The 23,291-nt window shown below is 33.8% G+C and overlaps 5 protein-coding genes across 10 annotated transcripts; 1 reads left to right on the forward strand and 4 right to left on the reverse strand.

Annotated features, from left to right (window-relative positions):
• Positions 1 to 2,667, reverse strand: LOC18106977 (isocitrate lyase). The gene is made up of 2 exons (XM_052448387.1): positions 2,554 to 2,667; positions 1 to 2,039 (listed from the first exon to the last, which is right to left on the reverse strand). Exons 1-2 carry the CDS (start codon positions 2,581 to 2,583, stop codon positions 408 to 410), a joined length of 1,662 nt encoding a protein of 553 aa, XP_052304347.1. The 5' UTR covers positions 2,584 to 2,667; the 3' UTR covers positions 1 to 407.
• A 5,912-nt stretch (positions 2,668 to 8,579) lies between these two features.
• On the reverse strand, positions 8,580 to 9,668 carry LOC18106978 (transcription factor CPC). The gene is made up of 3 exons (XM_006372886.3): positions 9,397 to 9,668; positions 8,959 to 9,043; positions 8,580 to 8,872 (listed from the first exon to the last, which is right to left on the reverse strand). The coding sequence occupies exons 1-3, from the start codon at positions 9,446 to 9,448 to the stop codon at positions 8,785 to 8,787; spliced, it is 225 nt and encodes a 74-aa protein (XP_006372948.1). The 5' UTR covers positions 9,449 to 9,668; the 3' UTR covers positions 8,580 to 8,784.
• Positions 9,669 to 11,757: 2,089 nt separating this feature from the next.
• On the reverse strand, positions 11,758 to 13,994 carry LOC18106979 (protein translation factor SUI1 homolog). Of its 4 annotated transcripts, XM_024588624.2 has the most exons (4): positions 13,218 to 13,994; positions 12,697 to 12,750; positions 12,345 to 12,448; positions 11,896 to 12,066 (listed from the first exon to the last, which is right to left on the reverse strand). In XM_024588624.2, the coding sequence occupies exons 1-3, from the start codon at positions 13,473 to 13,475 to the stop codon at positions 12,383 to 12,385; spliced, it is 378 nt and encodes a 125-aa protein (XP_024444392.1). In that variant the 5' UTR covers positions 13,476 to 13,994; the 3' UTR covers positions 11,896 to 12,066; positions 12,345 to 12,382. The 4 variants fall into 4 exon arrangements, with proteins under 4 accessions (XP_052304348.1, XP_024444392.1, XP_024444391.1 ...); XM_052448388.1 differs by lacking the exon at positions 12,345 to 12,448 and having other exon boundaries at positions 11,758 to 12,066; positions 13,218 to 13,993; XM_024588623.2 differs by having other exon boundaries at positions 11,896 to 12,448.
• Positions 13,995 to 14,877: 883 nt separating this feature from the next.
• On the forward strand, positions 14,878 to 18,021 carry LOC18106980 (APO protein 4, mitochondrial). Of its 3 annotated transcripts, none has more exons than XR_008057730.1 (4): positions 14,878 to 15,187; positions 15,401 to 15,667; positions 15,808 to 16,609; positions 17,382 to 18,021. XR_008057730.1 is itself a non-coding variant. In XM_024588621.2 (3 exons), exons 2-3 carry the CDS (start codon positions 15,411 to 15,413, stop codon positions 16,535 to 16,537), a joined length of 987 nt encoding a protein of 328 aa, XP_024444389.1. In that variant the 5' UTR covers positions 14,878 to 15,091; positions 15,401 to 15,410; the 3' UTR covers positions 16,538 to 16,949. The 3 variants fall into 3 exon arrangements, 1 of the variants encoding a protein (XP_024444389.1); XR_008057729.1 differs by having other exon boundaries at positions 14,879 to 15,091; positions 15,404 to 15,667; XM_024588621.2 differs by lacking the exon at positions 17,382 to 18,021 and having other exon boundaries at positions 14,878 to 15,091; positions 15,808 to 16,949.
• Positions 18,022 to 21,222: 3,201 nt separating this feature from the next.
• On the reverse strand, positions 21,223 to 22,070 carry LOC18106984 (uncharacterized). Its single transcript, XM_006372892.3, has one exon. The coding sequence runs from the start codon at positions 22,053 to 22,055 to the stop codon at positions 21,303 to 21,305; it is 753 nt and encodes a 250-aa protein (XP_006372954.1). The 5' UTR covers positions 22,056 to 22,070; the 3' UTR covers positions 21,223 to 21,302.
• Between the last annotated feature and the right edge of the window lie 1,221 nt (positions 22,071 to 23,291).

Raw genomic sequence — 23,291 nt, forward strand, 5'->3', positions numbered from 1 at the left:
TAGAGCACAAACATCATATAGTATTGCAAACATATGAAGGAAACTGAGTTACAGTAACCATAAACAAGTTCCTGTTCTGACAATGGCTTTAGACAGAGCTAGACTAAGTGATGACGAGCACAATGTAGCTGGTAAAAAGAAGAAGACAAGAATGGCGTAATTGCCAGAAATTATTCACTTCCAGTTCCACAATATAGGAACTGGTCGATGTTCTAAGTGATCCTTAAACCATACTCAAAAGCAGCTCTGGTCTTACATCCTTGACTTAGCAACCGCTTCAGATCCTGCACCACCCATTTCGAGAGCTCCTGGCCTGTTCCATGTCTCTTTGAATTGCTCCTCAGTCACTCCTGCAAAACAGAATTAGGATTCAAGATTGTCAAGCTTTTGCTACTTCAATTCTTTCTTTAGTGTACAAAAAATATGTGTGACTTGCCTTTTCCCATGGCAGCAGTGGAAGAAATGCCTCCTTGGACAGTCTTCAGATACCGATCGTAGTAATTTGCACCAGACCATTTCTGATGCGCAAGGGTGTCAACTCCATTTTTCCTTTCCTCCCTCTGGATCCTCTCTACGTAGGCCAGCATTCCCCTCTTTGCATAATCTCTTGCAAAAGTGTCGGTGACCAGCGCATCAGCATGGAAACCTGCCAATGTTATGAACTGCCAGCAAAACCCCAACTTAGCAATCCTAGGAATGAAATCCCTCATTTGTTCATCGGTCATGCCGGATGCATCCCAATTGAAAGACGGGGAAAGATTATAGGCCAACATGATCTCAGGGTGCATTGATTTCAGACCTTCTGCAAACTTGGTGCACTCAGCCAAATCTGGGCCAGCAGTCTCCATCCAAATAAGATCAGCGTGAGGAGCAAAAGCCCTGCCACGAACAATAGCCGCATCCACAGACCCTCTAAACCTATAGAACCCTTCTCTGGTCCGAGGCAAGTCCCAGTCCCAGAAAAGATTGTTAAGACCCAATCTTTCTGCAATCTCTCGGCCTTGTTCAATGGACAAGCACTTGTCATAGCTAGAATGGTTCGTCCATTCATTCAATCTCTTCCTCTTCTCGTACTCTCCAATATTCATACTCTTGATTGTGTCCATAACGCACTCAGAGAATGTCTTAAGTTGTGCCATTGCAAGCCAGTTGTCCTCAATGGCTTGAAGTTCAGCTCCAGTTTTACCAGCAGCCATTGCTTCTGCCAAAAGATTGGCCAAATTTTTCCCTCTAAGATTTGGATTAGTCGCACCCAAAATGAACTGGTGATCTCTAGCGTCCACATTGCTTTGGATCAAACTTGCTGCTTCTGCATCAGTCCTAGCTACCAGCACCGTCTCCACCCCCATGACATCAAATTGCAGCCTTGCCGCTACAAGCCTATTAATGTGCTCACTAATAGCAACAAGCACCTTACCAGCCATATGGCCACATTTTTTGGTCACAGAGGACTGGTCCTCAATATGGACACCAGCAGCGCCACGCTCCACAAAGAGCTTGCAAAGCTTAACAGTTGCTGTAGTGGCACCAAAACCAGTATCACCATCAGCTATGATTGGCTTTAAGTAATCAACATATGGGGTCCTAGCCCTCTCCTCGCGGCTCATGCTCATTCTTGCCTCTCTCTGCTTCCTGTCATGATATTGTTGCGCAAAGAACAGATGTTCTACTTTGTTAGGGACTGTGTCATAGGGGTAATCAGCAAGGTCAGGACCTGGTTCATTGGTGCTGGTATGTGTTGAGGAGCACTGCCAACCAGAAACATAAATGCTGTCCAAGTGCTTAGCCATCATGGCTACCTGGACAGGGTCTAGTGAACCAAAAGTCCTAGAGGCAGTGCCATTGGCTTGGTGAGTCTTGAGAGTTCTCCACAGCTTCTTAGCCATCTCATTCGAGCCATAGCCTTGCTTCAAGTTTCCTCGTAGAGCCACAACATCTCTTGCTGTGTATGGTCTGCGGGTTAGCTTGAACCTCTCCGAGTTCCACCATGCTTGCACCTCTGCAACTTCTGCTTCAAATCTCCCTTCTTCCTCCATTATCTGCTTACAAGTTGCAAATACTCACTCATTGTGACACATGAAAATGCACACACAATAACTAAGAATATTATTTAGTCTTGCCAAGCCAATCAAGTATCCCAAAGTAGAGGCCATCATCTACAGCCATTAATCACAAAATGCCACCAAGATAGGACATCATTTGGTCTTATTGAGTTACATAATTGGCTTTTATAAGTTTTTTATGAAATGAAAGGACGATTTTTCCTCCTCTCCAGAGGGTGTCCTCTCACTGCCGTGTGGTGCACATAGTCCATCTAAAATGGATTCGAGACGCTCTAAAGATCTTGTAAGATGTCTAGCAAGAACATGCAAGAGAAATGTATGCATATAATCATCATCTACGAAGTACTCAAGTGCTTGCACATGAATTGAGACACTAACTTAGCTCAAATTACAACATATCCAAAGACAAATGATAAAGAACAATACATATGTTATGCATATATACAACTTCAGGAGGAGAAACGAAGAAAAAATTGGTGTCAAGGCTCACCATTGAAGGCACTGAGTAAGATGCAGCCATGGCAGAACTCTTTTCCTAAAAAAACAAGAATAATTTCTTTTCTTTGTATTATGTGTGTAAGAACAACTGCAAAAGGCTTCTCCAACCTCCTCAATTTATAACTGAAGAGGGTTCGCATCCTTACGTGAAAAGGAAGTAAAAAGAAAAACTATTCCATTGAAGATAAGGGAAAAAACAAAAACAAAAACAAAAATCAAGAAATTTATTATCTTTGTATCAGTTTTTCCCATTTAATCTTATCTCTTCATCTATCTCTCTTCTGCACTGTTGCTATATCGACAGAAAATGGGTGCAACTTGTCCCTTGGGAGCTGCATTTGCAAGGCACGTATGGTGATTTGGCCATTTTTTGCCAACTACACCTTGCCACCATATGCTATTAATTACTACTGTCTTTTTTTCTTTTCTTTTCTTTTTCATATGATGCCACCATTTTCAGTCATGTGCAGCCGATTTCTGTTTTTCTTGTTTCCAATTTTTAATGTATTTCTGATAGATGTCTGATCATTTAACTGTCTCAGGTTTCGGTATCTATATAAATTAATTTCCTTAATTTTACGTTTAGAAATATATAAAATAATGTATTTTTTTTATTTTTTAAAAAATTATTTTTGATATTAAAAAATTAAAACGATCTGAAAATATAAAAAAAATTTAATTTTAGATAAAAAAAATTAAATTCTTAAAAAATATAGTTTCAATCACGTTTCTAAACAAATTACTTTATATATACTATGAGAAGAAATTACACTTGCAAAAAAAAATCAATCCGGGTGAATTTATGAGAAAATAATTAATAATATATCACAAATTACTTTATATATATTATAAAGTTTCTTGCGGCTTAAAAGGGCAATTGTGCCTCGTAATTTATTTATAAAAACAATTCACAATAGCTATCAATAATTTTAGTAATTTAATTATCTCCTCTTTTCAAGTTAGACAGTCGCCCCTATATTTTATGAAAATCCTTCATTTGTCTTTACGATAATAACTATTGTGTATGGACTATTTGTTGCTTGTTTCAACTTAAAATATTTTTACTTAATAATATTTTTTAAATACAAAATTATAATTATTTATTAGAGAATTAATGCTATAGTTTGTGCATTAGTTCTTCAAACTTCTACCTATGGATCCTAATTAACTTCGGTTGAATTCAAGATTTCATTGGGATGATTTCTCAGCCAATTATTAGTTGAAATCATAGTTTACTTGGTTTAAAATCCCAATCATTGAATTGACATTGAGTCAAGTATTTTATTTAAAACAGGGTATTGAAATTATAGTTATTAGGGATGATTTAATATCCGAATCGGTTTATAATTTAAACTATTAAATCAAAAGTCAATAATTTTATTCAAAATTTTGATATTTTCTAAGAAAATCTATTATTTAATAATCCAATGAAGAAAAAATTAGATCAATTATTTATATAAAAGTAAAAACTGACGAAACTAAAAAGGTACTATAAAATTAAATAGAAAAAATAATCAAAATATGAAATAAATTGGAAAATTAGTTAAACAACAAAAATAACATTTTCTTGACCTAATTTAAATACCTTTCAAATCTTGATTAGTTATAGTTAACCGATTTCTTTCTATTACTAGATCAATAAAACAATCTGGTAAACTTTGAGCTCGATACAATGATCAAATTTAAAATTATTATTATTTTTATTAGTTTGCATGTTTAACGGATTTTGTTTTATTTATTTGATTTATAAATATATTCACAACATGAAGTTTCATATCATATATCATTATTTAATGTTGATATCATTTATAATATGTTATTTTTCTAAATAATACATTAAAAAAATTTCTTGATTCTTGTAATTTTTAACTTTCACGTAAAAAGTATAACTGCTTAATATGTATATTTTCACTAAAAATATGAGATCTACTATAAAAGTTATTTATAAGTTATATTTTTATACAAGAGAGAGAACAACTCTCAACTTCCCATACACTGAATATTTTTTCTTAATAATATATAATTATTTTCAAGAATTAAATTAATTTCAAATCTTTATCCATTGGGATTTTACAAGCCTAATGACCTCAAACGTTGAGGTCTGTTCCCTCAATGGTGGGATGTGGCCATGGAGGTGACGATAGAGAAACTTTTTCTACGAGTTTGGAATTGGGAGTCCCGAGGACACCTTAAGATAACCCTATCTTTACCCTTCTCTCTCCCTCTGCTCCACAGGATGCAAAAATCATGAATTCTGCTGGAGTATGTTTTTTTTTTATTATTGTAAAATTATTTTTAAAAAGAATTTAATTATTTTAAATTTTTAGATTATTTTGATATGCTGATATCAAAAATAATGTTTTAAAAATAAAATATTATTTTAATACATTTAAAAAAAAAAATAATATTATCCCACCTTTTCATTTAGCAGGTTAGCATAACAATACCCAAGAAGGCACGGTGTGAGTGGTTTGGTACTCTCATCCCTTAAGCAAGGTCAGGGGTCCGACCTCTCCTTGTGTATGGAGAACCTCTCTTGGGGAGCACTTTACCCCTCTGTGAGCCGACCCGGTGCGAGCGTGGATTAGTCTGGACCAGCGTCCAGGACACCGCGTGGTTTATAAAAAAAAAAAAAAAAAGTTAGCATGACAATGTATTCTTCTCTTCTTTGCCATTTCTTGCATATAAATTCTCTTTCCTACCTAGCATTTTAAAATCATTTAAAAAAATAATTTTTTTTTCTTTACTTTAAATTATTTTTTTTTATAATTTTAAATTATTTTAATATACTGACTCTTTTATATGTTTTTAAATTATTTCATTGCATTCATTTTAGAATAATATTTCAAAGTCGTAAAAGCCCTAGCATTATTGCTGCCATGAAGACGTAATCCATATCTATATATTTGCATTTATACGTGATGGGGGGGGTTTGTTTGGCAGTGTGGTTGCGGTTGCTTTTCAAATAGCTTTTCGTGCCAAAATGCATGCCAATGATGTTTTTTTATTTTTTAAAAATCATTTTTGACATCAGCACATAAAAATGATTTGAAAACACTAAAAACATATTAATTTCAAGTTAATAAAAAAATAAAAAATTTTCAAATTTTGTCAAAAGCGCTTTTAAAACGCAGAAACAAACAGGGCCTCACGGAGGCATGGGGGAAATGGAGGAAATTGTCCATTGCACACCGCTAACAGATTGATTGAAGATGGGAAAGGCAGGAAGGTTCTGGCTATTAGTTGGTGAGATGTCGAGGCATTGGGTTTTAACAATGTTTTTTAAAAATTTAAAATTTTTGTTTATAGTTTTAAATTATTATTTTTTTAAATTATTTTGATGTGTTGATATTAAAAATAAATTTTTAAAAAAATATTATTTTAATATATTTTCAAATAAAAATATTTTAAAAATAAACTTTTCTACACTTATAATCAGGTTTTCGATGGTTCCGGATTCACATGGTTTTTAATACTCACACTTTTTTCTATTTAAAAACTAATTTTTGATTTAATCCACCACATATAGCAGATAAACAACCTAATGATATTTAAAACAACAATAATATTATTATTAGTAAGATTAAGGATATGCCTATCCGATAAAAAATATGTATTAGTTTTCAAGTAAAAAAAATTATATTACTTGTTGCGATTCCTCTCATTTTAGAAATTATTTACATTTCAGAAAATCTTGAATTTATTTATTTATTTATTTATTTATTGAGAAATCCCCAACACTCTCTTTAGGTTATGTGGTGGTTTGGTATTGTGGCTGCAAGTGAGGTTCACCCGCAGCCACAAATATTATTGTTTGGTATTGCAAAAAACATAATTTTTTACTGGTAGGACCCACCATAAACTGTGATTGTGTCGCAGGTTTACCAAAATCACAAGAAGCCTTGTGTGGAGAAATCACATGAATAGTGTAGTCATGCTCCACTGTTCACGTGAAAAGTGGAGCATGACTACACTGTTCAATGTATTTTTAGTTTTGGACCGAACCCGGTCCAATCCAAAGCAAAAAATGTATTGAATCGGGTCCGACCCAGCAAAATAAAAAAAATTAGTTTTTATTTTTAATTGTGTTTTATTCGAAAAACTAGTGTTAAATATTATTCAATGACATTACATAAATTAGACGGAGATCGTTTGATGACGTAGCATTTGCAGAATTTGATCGCAATCCCAATTTTGTTCCTGATTATATTTTACCTGATGTTGTTGCGCTCTTAAAAAATTTATGAAAATTGTAATTCTTGTCAAATGTATTTCATATGTGATGGAATTATAGATAGTTTAATGGAACAATAAAAAATATTTTATATAAAGTATTATTTATTTCATGATGTAATAACAATAGTTAAATTTATAATATTTAAATTAAAAACCATCAATATTAATATATATTTTTTAAAATTATTTTATAACCTCAATTTCAAAAGCAATTTTAACCAAACACATTAAACTATTTTTTGTTCAATCTCAATTTTCAAACACAGTTTTAACCAAATATATATTTTTTCAAACCAACCTGAAATAAAAATACTTTTTATAAAATAATTTTTTTCAAATCACAACCACAACAACTATAACAGTATCAAACACATGGAAACCAGGTTCTTCCAACCTAAAACCATACTTACTACTTAGAAATTAAGAAGTATTCTTCTTGGGCCTCTTGATTCGAGCCTAATTCATGCCTCGATCTAGAGTCCAATAGCCCAAACTCCCTTCCTACATTGCTGGGCTTTTAGGGCTGCATTCGCAGGCCAGACTTGGCAACAACTTAGACCTTCAAATTTAGCTTCTGCGATACAAACACCACACCCTTCATCTTTCCATCCTTAATCACTCACTTGAAGAGGGGTTGTAAGGTTTTATTGAGATAATAGAATTTTATTAAGAGCACAAATTGGTTCATAAAAGAGGGGTTAGAATAAACTCGAAACTAAACTTAATCCGATATTAATCCAATTTGAAAATATAAGATCCGATCATTGTGATAGTTAACTCGATATATAAATAAAAAAAATCAATATTACACATGGATTTCTAATTATCAAACCTTAGTTTTTGCGATTGGAATTATGTTGGAGTATATTTTAAAAATATGATTGGTTTGAAAAAATATATTAAATTAATGTTTTTTTAGTATTTTTTAATAATTTAGATATATTAATGTTAAAAATAAATAATTTTTTTTAAAAAAATATTTTAAAAATTTTTTAAATGAAAAAACACTTTTAAAAACATTATGCACGATACAAATCACAAACTAATCAATATTTCATTATTTTAAATTATTGGAGCCTTAATTGGATCTTAAACTATAGAATATTACTATGAAAACCTGTTTTCAACTCTTTTTTTTTTTTTTTTTGAATCCCCTCTATTACAGGCATGAGCAAGAATCGACTATAGAGTAGCCACTAGCTTAATATAATATAAAGTAATTTCTCAGGCTATTATTGATCTACATTTCTTTGCGAGGCATAATAAAGCCAAATTTTAATAATGAATATGACAATCGACAGGAAACATTGAGCTCCAAAATTCCACAAAAGCAAGTACACCATTTATTGAATAATAAAATCTGCTTCTTGGATCAATGGCTTACAACTCTGCCCTGTGCCTGTGCCTGTGCCAGAGCCAGAGCCAGAGCCAGAGCCATCCCTGCTTTTTTTTGTTGTTTTTAATATCATTCTAACCAAGAACACATTCCATTTTCATATTTTGTGTTGCAGTAGATCCCCTGAGTTTAAAGTGGCAACAAAATTGATGTTCCAAGGCAAAAATGTTGGCTAAATTTAAGAGTTTAAGATCTCATAATACACCTTTATGGCCAATCCCATCTCATAGATCCTGGCATAGATAACATATGAGAGGTTGGAAATTCTTGATGCAATATCGTTCTGCAGACAATCTCAAGCTCATAGATTGAATGTTCCGTTTCACCACCACAGAAATTATGTACAGTTTCGTGTCTGATCTAATAGATGTAAGAATTTCCCACCATTTTTACCATAAGCAGACTTCATTATATAATTTAAGCATTAATTAACTCACCATTACCACATTCAAGAAGCAACCATTGTACAAATATCTTGATCACAACCTAAACCCACCCATATTGCAGGCTCTTAGAAGAACGCTACAAAACCACCCAAAATTTTGCTACTCTAGTACATCAGATAGGGCAATCATCTTGGACAACCCTGATTTACTGACTTGTAGAGTATCTTGAAGTCCAGTACTTCTCAATTTCTTCTGCTGTTCTTCCTGGAATCCTCCCAGCAATTAAGGGCCACCTAAAAAGATCAGGACTTTCTCAATCAAAGCTAAAACAGTAGTAAATAGACAAATAGAGGACAGGGGGAATAGAGTTTAAGCCTACCTCTCACCAACCAGATTGTACATCCTGGTGATAAGAGTTTCCTCATCTTCTGAGAATTCAAGCTTCGAATCTTGGCTGGTTTCCTCTGCAACACACAAGAAAAATCAATCTTTTGTTTTCAATTGGTGGCTTCAAATAAAAAATGCCGAATAAAGCAGAAGGACTAGAAATTTTCAATCTTGTAGTGACAACCAAAAAAACCCAGAAAGCAAAACACAATTAAAGCAGAAATTAGCCATCAAACAAGAGATTAATGCAGCATAAAAGAGCGCAATTCTCAAATACTAATAGCCCCATGATTAAAAAAAAAAACCATTACTTTCAAAAGGGTACCTCCAAAATCAACATAGAAAACAGAAGAAAGATGTTCCAAGCAAGTTGAGAAAAAAAAATGTAAAACCAACAGTCAACAAGGCAAGATTTTTTAAAATTAAATACCTCTAGAATCAACAGAGTTGTCATCACTAGAGGAGTGATCCAAGTCAGCCATAATTAAGTTGAAAGAAACTTGTGATGAACAGAAATTTCTAATCTTGAGTCTATGGAAGCTGACTGAGTGTGATATTAAAGGGATTTGATAAGTGGAGTATTAATAGAGGGAGGCCATAAAGATTCCTCACCTCAAAAGGTGGGCATCAATTGATGGAGAAGAATGGGCGGTGGTGTGGGAGAATGGTAGTTGAAGGGAAGTATGTGTTCCTAGTCCAACTTTGATAGGTAGTTGAACATTTAACCGGCGGTTGGTACCTGAAGAAATATATTAAATTATTTTCATAAATAAATGACTTAAATGATTTTCAAATAACAAATAGTTTGAATAATATTTTCTTATGGTGCCCTTGCCTTGGTTTTTTCTTAAATTCCACGATAAACAGACCAGCCATTAACTTAAACCCATGGCTTCGAAATCATTGGTCAAGCCTGGGTTTTTTTCTAAATCAGTGTTGCGTATCTTGAACTTGTTGGAGTCTACTGGGTTTTCATCAAAAACGTAATCAGATATTTCCACTAGGTGTCACTCTGCATGTTTTTTTTTACCATCTGAGGTTGTCATTTTCACTTACAAAAGCATGCCTAAAACTAAGATTCACGGTTTTTTTTTCCAGCAATCGTTCAAATTAAATAGGGTATTCTACTTAAAGAGAATTTGGTTTGAAACAAGCGTAAAGATCTAGGATGTGCTTTGAATTGTGGTTCAACCCAGTTTTTCAAATTATTTTTTCCTCGAAATAATAATAATAATAATAATATTATGTTGCGCATTACTAAACAAGCATTGTTTATGCAAGAGAAAAACATGGCAGCGGAGAAATGGGGATCCGAAATTGAAGTGGAAAATCGTTGGCATGGACGGGAACTAACTTAAAGAACACAGTGAGAAATGTCAAAGATTAGCAGCAGAATCTTTTAATTTATAGGCTACTTGAGCTTTGGACAAAAGTCTAAAAGGTGTTTGTACGTTTTTAGGCTAATACAAATACTAGGGACAATGACTTGAGTGTTTATTACCCAACACCAACCGTCTAAGAAGATTTGCTCCAGAGAAAACCAATGTATAAATGCGTTTGAAATTGCAGTTGACAGTACAGCATAGAAGTATTAAAATTTTCAACACAAGAACACTTTTCAATTAAGCATATACATCCTCTGTTTGGTGGGCTTGTTGGATTGTTAGGTGTAACTGGATAAGCTTGCTTCTGCTCGCTTGTGTAATAATCTTTGTTTGAGAGCAGGAGCAGACCAGGTGGGACTAGGTCATGACTCGAGTGTAGACAAGCAATTGAATGATTGGAAAATGTTTGGTAGAAAATTTAATGAAGCCTCAAAGACAAGTATGTCACAGCAGTGATCCCAACAATGACAAGTTCAGGAAGGAGACAAGCCAGTCTACAATAGTTTTTAAGATCTTTACTTCCCTCTAACTTTGTAGTCACAAGACTTAACTCGAGGGTTCATGGTTCTGGAATCGAACGGGTTAACTCACAAGTTATAATTTAAAAAATAAAAATGATATCATTTTAAAATATAAATTAACATGAATTAGGTTTTGATAAACAAATCACCGAGTTGACTCCACCCTCGCCTTTGTATAGGGTGGAGCATTTTTATTCATGCTCCCATATGAACCAATAAAGCTTGTTGTGCCCAAACCGGTTCTCTTGATGTAACTTTCACAGCAACTCGACAGAAAGAAAAGCATTAATTTGCATTAATTGGTTGGGGTGTTGTTTATGTGGTTGCTTTTGTTTTTAAAGAAAATCATAAAAAAAACTGTTTAATAAAATATAAAATATGTTTTATTGTTTGTGGGATCCAGTATATTTTGTATTTAAAACACATGTTAATTGAAAGCAACTCCAAGCTGCTTTTCTTCTTATATATCGTTTGTGCAGAGTGAATTAATTCACTCTGCACACAAAAGTAAATAGTGCAACTTTACACTGTTCATGTGAACAGTAAAAAAATTAATTTTTTTAATTTTTAATTGTTTTTTATTCAAAAAAACTAGTGTTTAATATTATTTAATGACAGTACATAAATTAGAAGAAGATCGCATGATAGCGTAACATTTGCCGAATTTGATTGTAATCCCAATTTTGTTCTTGATGATATTTTACCTGATTTTGTTGCATGCTCAAAAAACCATGAAAACTGTAGTCCTTGTAGGATGAATTTCATACGTGATGAAATTATAGATAGTTTAATGGAACAATAAAAAATATTTTATATAAAGTATTATTTATTTCATGATGCAATAACAATAAATAAATCTATAATATTTAAATTAAAAACCATCAATATTAATATATATCTTTTTTAGTTATTTTATAATCTCAATTTAAAAAACACTCTTAACCAAACACATTAAATTACTTTTTGTTCAATCTCAATTTCAATTACAGTTTTAACCAAATATATATAAATACCAAACCAACATTGATCAAAAGTGCTTTTTATATAACAATTTGTTTTTAAATCATAACCACAAAAGCTATCACAATACCAAATACACTCCACGTGTCCTGCTCAAGCCAGTCCACTTTTTTTAATCCTCAGCAAACCCTTTCACATCCCTACAATTCGAGCCAGTCCAGATACAGTCGTGCCCTGCTCACCATTAAGAAGTTGCGGTTGAAGTAAATATTAGAGATGCCAAGGTGAAATCTGAGAAGAAAATAAAAGGTTGCTGCTTCTTGGCTATGGAAGCATGAATTTATAGATATGGAAGAAGGGATCATATAATTTTTAAGTTTTATTGATATGGGATGTTTTAGAAGGACTGATTTGCATATTATCCCAGATAGATCATGATTTATTGCTAGTAGCACAAACATCTGATGAAGGCAAGCAGACTATTTTTCTGATAAGGGATCCAGTAGCCATACATGTTAAAGCTACACTGCGAGCAACCTTTTCGAACATATCACATCCACACCACACACCAAGCAGTGAATCCACCTTTTTTTTTAAATGCAGAGAACAGAACATCCTGAAAAAAAGTTGGAAAGAACACAGGATAAAAGTGCCAAGTTCTATATGATAACCAACTTGCAGCTGTGCCAGACGTGTAGACTAGGTATAGCAATTAGCTTGCTGCTACTTAGAAACCATGAATCTTGATGTTTTCCTTCTTCGCAATGCCAGACTGTTCGCAGAGAGCGAAAGAAAATGTTTCATTCATGGCTCCCAAATATACGAAGTACTTTGTAAAAGACAAGGTCAGGGTGTGTTTATTACCTGAATGAGGAAGGTGGAAACGTTCTTCCTTTGATCACCCTGAAGTTGAATGACCTGCAGCCATGCACAAAAGCAGTGTTCAGGCTATATTATTTCTGCCAGAAGACATTTATCAATATCAAAACCAGGATTATGCACTGATATTGAGCAAGCACAAGAGGAACCCATTAACAGTAGCACACATCCTTGCATAGATACTCACTGAATGCTCTAGTAGATAGATTAATATAGGGAATAGTGAAAGATTTGGAAATGAATGGAAGTTATAAGCAAGAAAGGAGTAGAGGAGAGTCTAATACTCATCCACAATATCTAGCGAGCTAGCTTTACAAGAGCTTCGTTTTCAAAGAAGATATTCCAAGATTGAATTTTTCAAGTCATTTTTCAAACATTTTAAGAACCGAAAGAACAGCTCAAGACTGCACCTAACCGCCTACTCTTGTTGGCAATAGCAGACAATGCACAAATTTATGATAATACCTCTCAAGGAAATTCTTGAAACCACATGGATAAACACAAACCTGGCCTAACTCAGGGTCCTGGACAACAGTTCCATTGCAGCAGAACTCTTTCTTGAGGTCCTTTTGTATCTTGCTGTAGCTATATTCCTTCTTCAACCCTTGAACAGTAGTCAGGCTTTTCCTGCCATTTCGCTGTTGTACACGCACATGAACATAATCCTTTGCCCCAGCACCAGAGTCATCAGCATTTGCCTCAGCGAAGGGATCTATGTCATCCAATGAAGAAGCGCTGTTAGCATGAACTGGTAATTTAAACATCCCTTTCCCTCACCCAACTATCACCTAAAAACTTCAAACTTCTCAACTCATCATTTCTATATGTAAGGATGAAATCCCATTAAAACACACAACATAATCAGAAAAAAAAAAAAACCAAAACCCAGACTCTTAAAACCAAAATGTAGATTCAACAGCAAAACGGATCACATGTAATTACTCACTCAGCCTCTTAAAACACACATATTCATCAGCTCAAACCTTAGTTTTTTCTCTCTTTCCTTTCCCTCAAACCCTTATCAAACAAACAATCATATTCATCATCCGTAAAAGGGAAGAAGGAAATCATAAATCAACACCATGCACAAAAATCTACCAAAGCAATAAAAATCGTACATTTATCTTCAAAAACCGACCAAAATCAACCACTAACAACAATAAAAACAAGACCCCATCAGGAGAAACAAACAGTGAGCTTCTTCTTTGTTTGGTGATTATATAAAGGAGAGAGACAACACTTGTTGACCACACAAACTTAGTTTGGTCGGTATCCATATAAAAGGAAACACTACAGGGGGCCTTTCTTGTCTTGATACCGTACGTACGTCTTCATTTTAAAGACTTTAACCTCGCGTTTGTTGTCGTTTTATCTTTTAGTCGTTGTCGGTTTTTTCTACGGTTCAGATTGTGGAGCCGGAGCCGGAGCCATCAGCCATTATCATCAAGCTTATGAAAATGCAACGCACATTATTATATTAATATTTCTAAAAATACATTTTATATTAAGATACTCATATATACATGACCAGTTAATTCTTCCTTGCAAAAACATATAAAGAAATTCTATTTCAGTATTTTGACATAAATCCAATCTTAATTCTAACAGAAACCATTTAAATAGTTGAGTTATCACATAAATTTTCTAAAAATCATGCTATTAATCACCACCACAATTCTCAATAAAAAATGGAACACAAAGATTCATATGGTGCCAAAAGAAAAAAAATCAAGAAAAGAGAGCTTGCCCTGAGAATTATAATATATACTTGTATATATCACATCAAGGTTTAAAAGACAAGCATACATATATTATTTCTTAACTAGTGTAAGTAGTAGAAAGGATAGTTATTAAATACGAGGTTGAAAATATAAGTTGTGTTAGTTAATCTGATTTTTTATTTTAAAAAAATTAAAATAATATTATTTTGATTTTAAAAAAAATTAATAAATTTTTTACCAGGTAGCTCAATTAAAATGATTTTTGCTTATTATGGTAATGATTTAGAAATCACATTTTTATGATAATGATTCCGAATAGAAAAGTCTCTACTGGCATTCTATTGATTAAAATAATTATAAAATTTCAAAATATAACATATCTTTCACTCTTTTATATATATATATATATTAAAAAATAATTTTCCCATACTTAATATTCCTTTTTTTGTGTTTTTTCTTTTAAATGAGAAAATGTTACTTTTTTGAGAAATCCTTGAGGGGCTTTAGCACCCCCAACAAAACGAAAAACAAGAAGCTATAGCCTCAATGGCTATAGGCCTCAAACAACTGGGCTACGAATGCATGACACGCCGTTTCAGATTTTTGAACTAGCAGGACACATGGTGTAATCACCATAGCATTGCCTTTGTTGCTTCAGAGTGCGTTCCCACTAACCCATCTTTCAATATGTCTTGTTAAATTCTCTTACAATTTCAATTACAATATGCTAAATTCGATTCAAAAAGTCCATCTGGGTATTGCCGTTTATTTATTTAGTTATCAAAGTTCTCTCCTTTTTCAGTGATTTTTCGGGTTTTTTTTATCTGTTGGGTTATTTGGATTGATTTGTGATCTCGGGTGTTTCCGTTATGTCTGTATGATTAGTTTTGTAGATTTTATTTGGGTTCTAGTTTATGCTCACCAAATGTTTGATGAAATGTTTTTTTCCATTTTTTCCTTTCCTGAAGCAGGTTAGAAATGGCTTTGAGGAAGAAACTATGGGAGAATATTGTGGAAGAATTCAGTAAAACCTATTTTATGCATTCGAGATTTTATAGTTCAAGAGTCGACTTTAAGAAGCTAAGGCCTATGATATTAAAGAGGATTCAAAATCGTGCCAAGGATTATCCGGTGAAAGGAATGGTCCCGGTTGCCCGAGAGGTTCTTGAAAAAAGAAAGCTTCTTATTCAAGGTGTTTCCACTCTTATGGAAGTTTTTCCGGTCCTGGCTTGCAAGTAAGTTGCTAAGGTTTGATGCACATTTTGGATTTTAGTGTGTTTAAGGTAAAAAGAATGATAGTGTTGTCTTTTTCAATCACCAAATGTTCTTGTTTGATTGGTTTGTTATTATGATTGAAAAAAATTGTGTTTTGTAGGTTCTGTCCTGAAGTATATATTGGTGAGAAGGGTCATTTGATTCAGACTTGTTATGGTTACAAGCGTTGTGGTAGGAAGCGGGTTCATGAATGGATCCCTGGGGGTTTAAATGATATACTGGTGCCAGTAGAGACATTTCGCTTAGATAACATGTTCCAAGATGTTATCGAACATGACCAAAGGTTTGATTTTGATCGTGTTCCTGCAGTTGTGGAGTTATGCAGGCAGGCAGGTGCCAATATAGATGATGAGAATCTCCACCCTGGCATGTTGGATTTGGACGGGGGGATTGGTCATATTGATGGAGGTGAGCCTTTCTCACCTAGCCATTTGATGTATATAGCCAAAGAAATTCTCGATGCATGGGAGAAGCTTAGATCAGGTGTGCAAAGGTTGTTGTTGGTTTATCCATCCAAAGTTTGCAAGCATTGTTCTGAAGTTCATATTGGGCCATCTGGACACAAGGCTCGGCTTTGTGGGGTATTTAAGTTTGAGAGCTGGCATGGGAAGCACTTCTGGAAGAAGGCAGAAGTTGATGATTTAGTGCCTCCGAAGATTGTGTGGCGGCGGCGGCCTCAAGATCCTCTTGTTCTTGTGAATGAAGGGCGAGATTTTTACGGACATGCACCAGCAGTGGTGGATCTATGCACGAAGACTGGCATTATTGTACCAACAAAGTATTCTTGCATGATGAAAATTCAGGGTTTATCAGCACCTGTTTCAAGATGATGTCTTTTGATTGAATCTAAAGTTGAGTCGGCATCAAGATATTCGTTCTGATGATTTATGAGCCTCAAAAACGTAAGGATCTGGATGCTTATATTGTGCTTATAGTAGTGACAAATAGGTTTGAGTGATACAAAAATGGATTGGAATGCTAGTAGCTAAAAAATTTCCGTATTGGATAACAAACAATGTGGAGTGAGGAACATAGCTGGTGGACAAGTTACAGTATTTGATTTTCTAATAAAATTAAGGCTTTGGCTAACTCGTGTCCTTAGAACATATGTTAAGAGGCTAGTTAGCTTGCTATTTGCTGATTCAATCCCCTGAAATTTAAGATTGGTGTAAAGATGCAAGAGATTCATTTTTAAATACAAATAGATATACAACTCTATACATACCTGCTCTCTCTTTATTATATTATTGATGTGATATTTCCATGTTCAAATTTTGTAAATGGATATCATGCTACCACACAAGTAATTTGTCTAAAATCAATTGCTTAAGAAAATGCATAATGAATCTGCATTTTATTTTTATTTTTTTGTTTTCTGATCTTATGGTCTTAATGTAACAAGGTAAGACTCGAACTCATATCATCCCTTTTTGTATTTTACGATGGAGTATCATCGGTTGAAACACCACATGGGTGAAAATTACTGGTTCCACTCATGATCATTAATACTAAATTACATTTTGGATTATACTAGATTTCCCCTATCATAAAATTTACTTGCTTGACTAATATCTTGTCTGCATGCCAAATCTCCTATATGATTTCGATGTCCTAAAATTTGATTTCTTTTGTTTTTGTTTTTGTTTTTGTTTTTGCTTGCTTACATATACACAGGCATGTCATATACAGTCAAAGTTCAAAATCGTAACACGGCTGTCTAGGTGAACAGATTTCAAGCAATACATGGCTGTCTGGGTCTTTCTCTCTTCTTTTTTCTCTCTTGAATGGGACTGATCAGGGATGAACAAAAACCTTATGCTTTATACAATGAGGTTGATGGTGGAGATTTTGACAGGTATCCTCTTCTACATTCAACTGGATAATAATGCCACAGGTGCTGATCTCAAGCGAGAGATTGAGGCACAGCAAGAGCTGCCTCAAGATCGTTTGATCATGTTTCTCGATAACAATCAAAGCCATCTGATAATTTATCAGGATGGAGATGGAACGTCTCTAATTGTGGGATTCAAGATGGATCTCAGATCTACCTTTTCTTCGATCCACTTCACGATGAGTCTCCTCATCACTTGTTCTCCTGGCCTGATCCTTTCTTGTAGTAGTCATAGCATTCTTTTCGAAATTCCACGTTGAAAAGAGGTTTAAACTTTGCCATTCTGTTGTATGTTTTAGGTTAAGTGGATGAAAGAAAATACTTAGAATAGACATGAATGGTAGCTACACATTACTATATATCATAGAAATGAATTGTTGTTGTTATTTTACATAAATAAAATTTGATATTATACGTTAAACATATACTTGCTAAACCCAGCTTGACTCGACAAGTTATCTTGAAAACTCGAGATCTAGAGTTTGACTTTAGTCGAGATTTTAGTTGAATCATACAAGATATTGATCTAGTAAAACTCAATTGATCTAACCAGGGTTTTAATGATCAAATTGACCATGTCAAATCTGATCCAAACCCTGTTAAATCAACACCAATGAAAAAATTAAAAAATGACACCATTCTAATAAAAATAATTGACTTGGATTGATATGATGACCCACAAACTAATGGGATGCTGTTATTTCTCGAGTCTGTTTCTAAATCTGGTTTGATACTATGATCAAACATGGACGGTGCTTAATGTTGTCTTGTTTTTCATTACTGAAAACACAAATCTCTCCAGAAGCATTCTATTTCCCCTTTCATTTGTCTATTCTTGTAATTCCATTCCTAACAATCAAATAACTTTAGCTATATTCTAAATATCTTTAATCATATTCATGCCTGACTATTACTAATGATTTAACAATATAGGTCGTCACATTTACAATATTCTTCATGGTGTCAAATTAAATTATGATGACAGAGGAAAGAATATTTATAGAAAGAAAATCAAATAAATGAAAACATATGCTCTTTAATAATTTCCCCCTTGATTCACACTTGTTCACCACGTACATATGTGCCTATTGAAGATTGAAGATTGAAAATGAAAGCCTTTCTTGAGCGATAAGCTGCTAATAGTCCTCCTAACCTTCAGGAAGTAGTAAGATTTTTAAGTTAATATTGGTCTCCACAAGTTAAAGCTGAATACCCTGAAGAAGAAAATTCTCATATAGCAATCACTAGTTTATAATTTGGTATAATAGTTCAAATTTAAAAAATTCCAAACCGATTAGCCCGGGTTTAAATTAAATTGTATAGAAATTACCCCGATATGATCTTGTTAATTAAACAGGTTCAAAAAAGAAAGGAACAAAAAAATAAATAGTTTACCATCAACCCGTAACCTATGTTATAAACTCTATTGAATCTAATTAATTTTTTATTTTGTTATATGGTTAAAAATACAAAACTGATTTATTATAAATTTAATATTAAATGATAAAATTCAAAAACACCTCATATTAAAAAATAAAATAAAAAAAATAAAAAATAACATAAACAATGGGATAAAAAAACCCAAAAACCAATAAAAAAGAATCTTGGGATTACAATATAAAATTAAAAAGAAAATCAAACTAAAAGATTTAAAAACCCAAAGGGCTAACACAAAATGACCTAGATGACCAGGCCTTTCTGGCCAAGCGTAGCCGGCCTATTTCAAGATTGGGCTTTTTTTTTTTTTTTGATAATGAGTTGTCATCCTGTAAATAAAGAACTTCCAGCAACCCAGTATCCAAATGTGGCTTACTGATCCCTTGAACAAATCCAACTATCCTTATCATCGATCTTGACGTTGGAGAAGCTCGAGGGCTCAGAGCTGAGAGCTCTTAAGAGACCGCTAGACATGGATCGAGTGCCAAAAACTGCCATTGAAGGCTTGATTTTGTTAATTATCATACGATGTCTCCTATTTACCTGCATTAATGTAGTAATATTTCCTGGTTCAGCTTTCATGACCTGCCATCATGCCTCTCACCTACCACAGCATGGTTATAAAATTGCTGGATAAAACAGTAATTAAGTAAGATTTGAACTCGAAACTATTTTTTTATTATTAATAATGTGAGTGTCCGGACCAGTTTACGCGTACCTCGACTAATTTTATAGACCTTAAAGTTAATGATTATATAAGTCTTTAGTGGACTTAAAATTTATGAGACTTGAACTGGTAACTTCTACGAAGCAAATATAGAGCGTGACCAATGACTAGTAGGATGCACCTGGACTATCATCTTTTTATAGATTACAATGGTGAGCATTGAGTGCCCAGTTTAGATTCATTTCTAGTTTTCTATACATAGTTAATAAGAAATCCCACTATAGATTTCACGGGATTTTCCTTGTGATAAAAACTTACTGAACTTGCACTTTATAGCATGCCTAATTCTATATGCAGAATCCCATACTTGTAGGCATGTGATATTTCATTCAAACTCATAGCATAAGCATGCTACATAGTACAAACTAACTTGCACAATGCAGCAAACGTGAACACCTTTCATGTCATACAAGGTTGCCCGATCCTCTCCTCTCGGATGAGATTAAGTAGTTGTCAGAGATGAGCAAAAAGATTTGGCTTTTAAAATGAGGGTGGCGGTGGAGATTTTGACAGGAACCCTTTTCTACATTCAAGTGGGCGATGATGCTACGGTTGCTGACCTTAAGAAAGAGATTGAAGCCCAGCAAAAGCTGCCTCAAGATCGTTTGATCCTGTTTCTCGATAACAAACAAAATCATTTGATAAATGAAGAAGGAGATGGGGCATCTTTAGTTGATTGTGGGGTTCAAGATGGATCTCATATCTACCTCTTCTTTGATCCGCTGGATACGGATGAATCTTCTTCTCATTCCTAGCCTCATTCTTACTTAGAACAGGCATAGTTTTCGAATCGGTGCGAAAAGGAGAAGGAATTTGACAGTCTTTATGTTTTTGGTCAAGTAGATGGAAGAAAATACTTAATAGTATGGCATAAAAGTTTGAAGGATAAACTATTATATATATGAACTAATGATAGCAAAACGTTCTTAATAGGATCATAAGCTTTTTTGTCCTTTCCAAAATATGTTGTATTAGAGATGATAGCTATCCATTTCTATCAATAAAGCAATAAAATTTCACTTTGGGTTTCATTTCCGATAGCAATCTCAAATTTACAGTACTTTTATTTTATATGTTGAGATGTTCTTGAGAATCACCAACCCGCCCTCCCCTTTGTGTTATTTTGCGGAAAATTTTATAATAAAGTATGAATAGAATCATTTTAAAAATATATAGATAAATGGTGAAAAAGAAAATCAAATCTGGTATTTATCTCTCTATTGGAAGTAATTATGAGTAATTATTCCGTGAATATCATAAAATTTTGCTGTTATTTTACTCAGGCCTGATATTAAATCTCCTTAATTGGCTATGATCCAACTGTTATCAAAGCACAAGCAAATCATGACATTAATTTCAATATAAATCATCGCATTTACACCATGCTTATTAATGGTCAAGATTTATGTTAATAAAGAGACAATTGCAAGGGACAGTCCTCAGGTTGTAATAAACTTATTAGAAAAAAGAAGCTAAGAAATCTCTACTTGGACATAATTAGTTTTGCAACCATAATTGCAGAACTTCAAGCAACTCAGTATCAACTACGACTTACTGTTCCCTTGAACACATAAAGGGAATCACCATTATCAACACCATGCCACCTGAGGCTACAACTGTCACGCATGATCCTTTGCTTGTGTATAAACAAATAATCGTCTTGAGGGAGGATTTTTCTGCTCAAAAGAAGTTGCCTCATGTCATTAACAGTGCTTGAGTCTTTCATTTCCAAAGGAATGCATGCTGCATTGAGCAAACAAGATGAAGTTTGCACCACTATACTTAGCTTTCTTGAGGGAGGATCATCCCTTATTCGAGTCATGGTTTTGAGGAACACAACAATCTCAGAGAATTCATGTATTCCATACTCGCTGAGGTTGCGAAAATCTTCATCAAGCTCCACCCCAGAAAAGAAAAGAGACATCCTTTTGATTGGCGTGCCATCAAAAATGTGGATTTTTTCCTTCAGGCTACGCACCGTATCTGTTCTGTCAACCTCTATATTAATCTGTCTTGCTGAAAATTTCACTATGATTTGAATCATACCACAGTAGCTGCTAAATGCTGGCATCATTGGTTTGATGGTGAGTTCAATTCTTGTGCCATCAATGACAATGGGATAGTCTTCCATGTCTAGTCCATCAACCAACTCCCAACCTGATACAGCAAGAATTTGTGCAGTCACAGGCACACCCACGAGTTGTTGAATCCTTCTTTTGATATCAAGAACAGGATCTTGTAAGCCAATTTCTAAGAGAAATTCCCGTGCCCCAGCAACAATAATGACCTTCATCTTGTTCCAGATGAAATGAAGCCTGCTAGTGACTTGTAATAGCTTTTTATGTGAAGTGATATTAAAAGAATGACAATAATTAGCGTTGGATGTTTCAAGTTCATAAAAATGAGGAGTATAAATAGCTCTAAAACTCATGTTAAGAGAGTGAGAAATACTATTTGTATGGTTAAATTCTCCCTGGAAGCATTTTGTATATGGTCCACAGGCAAGAATTCATGCAACATGTATTCCTGAAACAGAACAAGCAGGCAAATGTATATGCCTATCTCATACAAACACAGAATTTAACTTCTAGTTGTATTTTTCATGTCTTTCAGTCATGCCTCAAACCAATAATTTGATTGAAACACAGAGATGTTAACTATCATATTAACAAAGTGATGATCATCAAAAAGTAATAGTTGAATTTTTTTGTGTTGTTGTCCTTAATGGGCCATAGTTATAAACAAAAAAATCTCCCTGCTACCATCTTGCAGCTGCCTTTAATATCAAAAAAGAAAAAGATCTTTCTCATAGACATAGTGATGTAGTCGAGCTTGAAATAACAAGTGCTTCTAAGCAGTCAAGTGTGAGTCTATCATAATCAGATGACGATCTACCCTAGACAGATTATGTGGATGACTTAGAAAATGTATTTATGGACCAGTGAGATAGATCAAAATCCAAGAGGAGGTCTAGTCGCACCAAACCAGAATAACGACTCAAAAGAACCATAACCTTTCATTTCACTGTTAGATTGCGTTCATATTTTTACAGGAGTTTTTAAAAACAGTTTTTTCTATAGTAGCTATTGCATCACTACGCAGACCATTAGATCTTTAGATATCAAAAATTTCACCGAGGCCCCTCGGTTTTGGTAGTTTATGTGATTTTCCTTTTTATTTTTGGATTTTCCTTTTTATTTTTAGATTTCTTCTTATTTCGGATTTTATGCTTCTTTACTTTGTAATTTCTAATATCTGTTTTTGTTTCCTAGTTGAGGTAGGTTTTTTGGCCTGTTTATGGCTTTGTAAACCTCATAAGGAGACAAATTTGATTATCATTATTTTAGAGAAAATAAACTTATGAATTTGAGGCTCACATCTGGAGCTCATTTTGCCCAATAAAATATTTTATGTTCTTTGTTTAATTATTGTATTTAACTTTCACCTACATTAGTTGGTATCAAACCCAAACAATCCTAGATTTATTACGTGCTATGTGCTGTAATCCTATGAAAGAGAATTTGTTTGC

The sequence above is a fragment of the Populus trichocarpa genome, chromosome 17 (genome assembly GCF_000002775.5).
Source record: "Populus trichocarpa isolate Nisqually-1 chromosome 17, P.trichocarpa_v4.1, whole genome shotgun sequence".
Taxonomy (NCBI): Eukaryota; Viridiplantae; Streptophyta; class Magnoliopsida; order Malpighiales; family Salicaceae; genus Populus; species Populus trichocarpa.